General features: G+C 38.8%; 1 protein-coding gene across 2 annotated transcripts in view; it reads right to left on the bottom strand.

The window, feature by feature from the left end:
• Positions 1-470: 470 nt before the first annotated feature.
• LOC145345761 (transmembrane protein 144-like) overlaps positions 471-7,756 on the bottom strand; it is a 113,425-nt gene continuing 106,139 nt past the window's right edge. For both annotated transcript variants that reach the window (XM_080193471.1, XM_080193470.1), the window contains exon 13: positions 471-3,263. In XM_080193471.1, the coding sequence (XP_080049597.1) occupies positions 3,180-3,263 (84 nt within the window). In that variant the 3' untranslated portion in view covers positions 471-3,179. The remainder of the gene's footprint in view (positions 3,264-7,756) is intronic.

Here is a 7,756-nt window from a genome sequence, read left to right as displayed (position 1 = left end):
CAAAAAAGTTATTCAAGGCCTCAGCTATTTCCTCATCCCCCACCACTAAGTCCCCCCTCTCATCCTCTAAGGGTCCAACGTTCACCCTAGCCAGCCTCTTCCTTTTCATATATTTATAAATTCGGATTTTTATTTTGCAGGTTGCTAAAAGTGCGGATCTGGAACGGACCAGAAGAAGGTAAAATGGGATTTGATGGTACAGTTGGGTGCGGGGCTCATTAAATCGATTTAAATGCATGCTAATACAGTTAAATCGTCGGGCTGCCTGATTCGGGCGCAGACTGGATCTGCTCCCGAATCGGATGTCTGTAAAGCAGCGATCTGCTCGGATTCGGTGCAGATTGTGTTAAAGGCCCAATGCCTGAATTTACCGCAATTTTGCGCCCGAAAACGGGCATAAATGTTTGGTAAAATTGGGCCTTATGACTCTAATTGTAAAATTAAGAAACCACAATATCCTCTCTGTAAAACAAGTAAGTTTTTATTATGCAAACAAGGCAAACAGGGTTATTTCAGTATTTAGTGGAAACATTTTTTCTGTGAACACTTTCAATCATATGAAACCCACAAATTCATTTCTGTTAGCAATAAATAGACAAAACTGCAAAGCTGCAACATAGAAAACCCTTCATTGGAACTCAGAAAAAGTTCTTACCTAAATTATTAACTCAGTTTTTCTGTTGTTTGCATGCCGTGTACTTCTAGCACCTTATTTTAAATTTTAATATTTTCTTCACAAATTTAGTGTCTGTAACACACCACAATACATCAGAGTTATAATCTCTAGCTGGCTAACATCCATTTCAGAATGCAGATTCTTAATGATGGACTTAATCGCATTTCAGTTTCAGGTACCCAACTCTCTTGTCCTTGTGTGTTCCCAATCAGTTTAGGTCAACATGATCCGATTGAAAGTAAGATTTCAACATTTATATCCGAGCTGCCTCAAACTAATGAGTATTCAAACGCATAACAAATCCAATTGCTCACTTTTGATTGTAGCTGGAATGGATGGTAATTAGAGTTAGAAGAAAGATTTCCGCTGTGCAGCACAGACAATAAAACTTTAAACATACAAGGGCCACACCACTGGTGGGAACCTCACCCGCCAATCACACATCAGGATTATGGGTGTTGTCCATCATTTCTAATCAGTAAAATGAATAGTTAGTAAATTGTAGCTAACGCATGTCTGAATTTTTAATTTGGGCTGATGCTGAACGAAGTTCCCAGTAGTAGCATGAACTCAAAGTCACACCATTTCGAATTGGGTTTTGCTAACTAAAGAAATGCTCCAAGCAAGTGGTTCAATTAAGCTCAAAGCAACATTTGTCTTTGTGGCTGTGGTAAAATCCCAAAAGAAGAGGTGGATGTTTTTAACTTAAGTAAATAAATCTCACTATTTGCACTGGATCTATTCTTATCATTTGTGCAAAGTACAACTGCGTAGCCAACAGGAAGAGAAACAATGGGCGGGATTCTCCAGCTGTTCACACCAGTGGGTTTCTCCTGTCCTACTGCCCTGGATGGAGATTTAACTGAGTGCCAAATTCTCTGTCTCCTCTCTGACAGCAGGGCATGAACAGCTGGAAAATTCCAGCCAATATTTTTAGACAGAAAATAGTCCATTATTAATTCTCAGAAGAGTCTTAAAACATTCTTTAAAAAACCCACTACAAAATCACCCCAAATGATCTCTCAGACATTAACTTAAAACAATTAATACATTAAAACATGTTAATATGGCACATTTAACATAAAAAAGACAATCTACAGGAGTGTAAATCAGTCAAAAATTGCTGCTCAACGCATTAAGCATTGATTAGGAAGGTGACCACAGAGGGGAGAAACTCTAGAACTGAATGCTTGGATGCTAATACTGAGCAGGAAGGATTGAAGGATGGAGCAAGAGCAAGACTGGAAGCAACCAAATATTCCTGAGGGTTCTAGGGTTTGAGGCTAGAGACAGGGAGAAAGGGATTTAGACAAAGATAAGAATGTTAAACTTGAGGCATAGTGCAATTAAGAGTCAATGTAGGTCAGTAAGTATTGAGGTGATGGATGGGGAGGACTTGGTGTGGAATAGGATACAGACAGCAAAAGTTTAGATTTTCTGAAATTTATGGAGGTTGGACGATGGGAAGCTGGCCAGGTGAGTAATGGAGTAAACAAGATTGGGTATAACAGAGGCATGGATAAGGGTTTCAGTAGCAGATGGAATGAAGCAAGGTAATGTTGGGGTTGTTACTGAGGTAGTAGTAGAGGATATGTGGTCAGATGTTTAACTCAGAATCAAATACAAGTCAGAGGTTTCAAAATCTGAGACAGAATGAATAAGGGCCGATGGTGCTCAATGCAGTCCAGTCATATCTAGTTACTGATGAGAGTTTGAGCGGAATGTTTTAGTTAATACTCTGTCCAATTCATCAAAAGACAGTGGGATTTAAAAATCTGTTTTGTCTTAAATAAAGAATGAACTTGAATTTATATAATACCTATTGTGTCAGGATATCCATGGGTGCTTAGGCTATTTGTGAACAACACAATAATGATTATCTGTTTCAGTGGCCTTACTAACTGATAAATGGTAGCCAGCAGAGATGAAGAACTCAAGGCAGTGGCAATACACTTTCAATGCTGCACTGAGGTACCATTCTAATTGTATGTACTCATTTTCTGAGTGAGGCTTAAACCCACAACCTAAAACTTAGAGGTGAGAATTCTGCTAAATAACTGAGGAGGAAGCAATTAATTTTTCTGAAACAAAGAAAGTACTAATCGCTTCCCAGTATCGTTGTTTAGTCTGTACTGAATTAAAAGATTTAACAAGCTATACTATAACGTTTTGTTAATTAGGAATTCTGATCTTATTAGTTTACAGTAACTCAGTTCCCAAGTATATCACCTCTTGCAGTCATATTTCTGAATGAGAACTGTCAATAAACATTTAACATTTCACAACTAATAAATATTACAGAATCGTGAAAGGACCTAAATCAAAACTTCTGCAACTTTATGGTTTGACTTCTGCAGGCTAATGAACAGCACTGCACAATGGCTGAGACTCTGTGTACTTCAAAAGCAGTATTTTGATGTACTGTTTGTAAACTGTTTCAATAACATTGCAAATAACTTCAAGTTAACGCCATCTTCTGGTTTGATTTCTGTAACTGCATTAGTCATATCTTGGAAAAGCCAGTTGCTAATGCTCCTGCTGATATAGTGCAGAATGCTATGCCAAGAATAATATAGTTCCTTAGTCCCTGTGGGGAGAAAAAAAATTGTGATCGACAGATTCCCGACATATGTGCAGTGACTGACAGACATGTGGCACTAAATGATGGATATGAAAGTAGAAATCATTTATAATTTAAGTTCATCACAAGATCTACCGGGACAAAAACTTTATTTTTGGGGAAACCTAAAAATGAGCAATGTCGATATTTAGAACTGCAACAAGCATTAACTTTATTAAAAAATGCTAATAATAATATTCACACTTGTGTTATCCATTTTATGTTTTTCTCCTCTCTTTATTACCTGCCCACACCAGATATCTTTAAACATCAGCTAATATTCCTCCTGAACCTACGGCTGGCACACATGCAAAAGCTGCAGTGATTTACTCACCCTCTGATTTTCTCCTCCTTTTGCTCTCTGCCTCTTCACCAACTGACTTGTTTAAGATATCACTGAACAAAAGTCCTGTCGAAGCTTTTCATCCTGCACTCATTCACAAGAATACCAAATGTAAAGAGAACAACAATTCTTACTTCATGAGAAGAGAATGCTGATTGGTTGGCAAGTGGATTTTGATTGGTGGAGACATTGCCATGGAGAATGCACCAGTTAACAGATGACTGACAGTTAACTGCCAAGCTTTGTTCAAATTCAAACCAAGCAGGTAGACTGGTCAAGGCATTGCTCTGGGAATGAAGCAGAGCATAGCTGTCATTCATTTTGTTTAGTTGAAACATGTGCAATGCATGCACATGTTTTTTGTGTCCGCAAAGAACAGGCTCGGTACATTAATATGTGTAGCGTCAAGAATACATCAGTGCACAGCAGCCCAACTGACAACCTTAAATTGGTTGTCAGTGTAACACAATGTCTGATATTGGATTTGATTCCACGATTTAACAACATTTGCTGAACAATCCCTAGTGTTCTAAGAATTATGCTGACAAGCAATTTAAGGTTATCAGTGGGGCTCACGTGCTTGACCAGTCAACCTGCCTGGCTTGAATTTAAACAAAGCCTGACAGTTAACTGTCAGCCATCAGCTAACTGGTACATTTGTGATTGCAACACCTCTACCAATCAGAGTTCCCTTGTCAATCAATCCACAGTCTTCTCATCAAGTATAAACTGTTATTCCCTTTACATCTGGTGTTCTTGCAAATGTTTTGATGAGTGCAAGATGAAAAGCTTCAACGTTTCTTTTTTCAATGATACTTAAGTTCTGTACTACCAAATGACTATTTAAGATATAGCAATTTGCTTTTATCATAGCATATCTACAGGTATATTCACAGTAATATACCTGTAAGATACCCCTTAATATACCTGTATATCTACAGGTATATTAAGAGCAAAAGGATAGTAAGGGATAAAATTGGTCCTCTTGAAGATCAGAGTGGCTGGCTTTGTATGGAACCAAAAGGAATGGAGGAGATATTAAATGGGTTTTTTGCATCCGTATTTACTAAGGAAACTGGCATGGAGTCTACGGAAATAAGGCAAGCAATTAGGGAGGTTAAGCAGCCTATACAGATTAAAGGGGAAGAGGTGCTTGCTGCCTTGAGGCAAATCAGAGTAGATAAATCCCCAGGACCGGACAGGCATCCCCTCGGACCTTGAAGGAGACTAGTGTTGAAAGTGCAGGGGCCCTGGCAGATGTATTTAAAATGTTGGTATCCACGGGTGAGGTGCCGGATGATTGGAGGATAGCTCATGTTTGAGCCTTGTTTAAAAAAGGCTCAAAAAGTAATCCGGGAAATTATACGCCGGTAAGCTTGATGTCAGTAGTAGGTAAATTATTGGAAGGAGTACTAAGAGACAGGACCTACAAATACTTGGATAAACAGGGACTTATTAGGGAGAGTCAACATGGCTTTGTGCGTGGTAGATCATGTTTGACCAATCTATTAGAGTTTTTCAAGGAAGTTACCAGGAAGGTGGATGAAGGGATGGCAGTGGATGTTGCCTTCAGTAAGGTTTTTGACAAGGTCCCGCATGGGAGGTTAGTTAGGAAGGTTCAGTCGCTAGGTATACATGCAGAGGTAGTAAATTGGATTAGACAGTGGCTCAATGGAAGAAGCCAGCGAGTTGTAGTGCAGGATTGCTTCTCTGAGTGGAGGCCTGTGACTAGTGGTGTGCCATAGGGAAAAATGGGCTGAAAAATGGCAGATGGAGTTTAATGCAGACAAGTGTGAGGTATTGCACTTTGGAAGGACAAACTAAGGTAGAACATACATGGTAAATGGTAGGACACTGAAGAGGGATCTGGGAATACACATACATAATTCCCTAAAAGTGGCATCAGATGCAGATAGAGTCGTAAAGAGTGCTTCTGGAACATTGGCCTTTATAAATCAAAGTATTGAGTATAAGAGTTGGAATGGTGGGGTTGTATAAGACATTGATGAGGCTGAATTTAGAGTATTGTGTGCAGTTTTGGTCACCTAATTACAGAAAGGATATTAATAAGGTTGAAAGAGTGCAGAGAAAGTTTACAAAGATATTGCTGGGACTTGAGAAACTGAGTTACACAGAAAGGTTGAATAGGTTAGGACTATTCCCTGGAGCGTAGAAGAGTGATGGGAGATTTGATAGAGGTGTATAAAATTATAGATAGAGTGAATGCAAGCAGGCATATCTGCAAGCCGTTCCTTGCCAATATATCCAAAGGCACAGTGATAGTTCTCAAATGTATACTGAAAACACCCACTTTACCTCACCAATACCTGCTAATATTTTAGACTGCTTATCTGACATTCAGAACCGGATAAGAAGAAATTTCCTCAAATTAAATATTGGGAGACTGAAGCCATTGTCTTCAGTCCATGCTCCAAACTCCATTTCCTAACCACCGGCACCATCATTCTCCCTAGTAACAGTCTTTGTTACTTCTAGTCCTGGTTTTATCAGGCAATCCTGGCAGTTCTCACGGTCATCCAAAATTCTACTGCCTCTACACTAACTCGTAGCAAGCCTCATTTCATTAGCACGGCCAATGCAACTAGCCAGCGTGTCTTTTGGACTGTGGGAAGAAAGGTGCCCGGAGGAAACACACGCAGATATGGAGAGAATGTGGAGACTCAGTACAGACAGTGACCCAAGCTGAAAACCAAACTCGGGTCACTTGTGCTGCAAGGCTGCAGTGCTAACCACTGTGCCACCCTCCCGCTCAAGCAACACCTGATTTTAAAATTCTCATCCTAGTTTTCAAATCTCTCCGTGGTCTTTTCTTTGTCTTTTTTTGCTTTGAATTAGGACCAGGAATAGGCCACTTGGCCCCTTGAGCCTGCTCCACCATTCAGTAAGATCATGGCTGATAAGACTGTAATTTCAACCTCACATTCCTTCCTACTCTGATAATCTTTCACCCCTTGTTAATTAATAATCCAAATTGTTCTGCTTTAAAAATATTCAAAAATTCTGCTTCCACTGCCTTTTGAGGAAGAGGGTTTCAAAAACTTACGATCCTCAGAGAAGAGAACTCTCCTCAGCTCTGTCTTAAATGAGCCACCCCTTATTTTTAAACAATAATCCCTTTTTCTAGATTCTCTGAGAAGAGGAAACATCCACCCTGCCAGTACCCCTCAGGATCTTAAAGGTTTTGATCAAGTCATCTCTTACTCTTCTAAATTCTAGTGGATACAAACCTAATCTCTCCAACCTTTCCATAAGGCAAACTGCCCATTCTTGATATTTGTTTAGTAATTGTTCTTAGCACATTTATACTTTCCATTAGATAAGGAGACCAATACTGCACACAACACCCTAGATGTAGTCTTCCCAATACCCTGTAGAATTAAAATATAACCTCCCTACTTCTCCATCCAAAGGACTAATTCATAGTAGGTGTTGCAGAGCTCAAAAATCACGTGAGCGTACATATTTTCTGTTCTAAACTGGAAACTGGCGTATATGTTGGTAAGAATGTATGTTGAGCTGTTAACAAACATAACAAGGTTTTATTTCTTGTTTGTAATTGGTAAATTATTGTTAACTTTCTTTTTATGTGTTAACTCTATTCTTAAATAAACTTTGTTTGATAAAAGCTCCCTGGTGAGTCGTTTGAATCACATCTGGAGTGAAACATCTTATGCTTACCCATGTCGAATTCAAAACCTATGGTCTAGGCTGACTTCATAAAATACCTTGGAGTTTTTGACCTTGGATTATAACAATATAAAGTATAGACTATTGGTGATACACACGTGATAATACAATTCAATTCAATTAAGCTACTAGTGAAAAATTTATGATTACATAGCCCCTTTCATAAACTTGGGATGTCCCAAAGTTCACTAACTATGAAGTAATTTTGAAGAGCTGCAATTATTATAATGTAAGAAAATATGCATGAACTTTGTATACAGTAAAGTTTCACAAAAAGCAATGAAATAAGTGATTAGATATTCTGTTTTAATGAGATTGAATGGGAGATAAGTATTTATCTGGGTACTTATGCTTCTTCAAGTAGCAGCCTCTCCACTTGAGAAACCAGATGTGGCAAAGAAGGGAATCA

This window comes from Carcharhinus amblyrhynchos, chromosome 1 (genome assembly GCF_965287045.1).
Source record: "Carcharhinus amblyrhynchos chromosome 1, sCarAmb.v2.hapA, whole genome shotgun sequence".
NCBI lineage: Eukaryota > Metazoa > Chordata > Chondrichthyes > Carcharhiniformes > Carcharhinidae > Carcharhinus > Carcharhinus amblyrhynchos.
The sequence above is the reverse complement of the archived record's forward strand: the minus strand, read 5'-3'. Positions and strand labels throughout refer to the sequence as shown.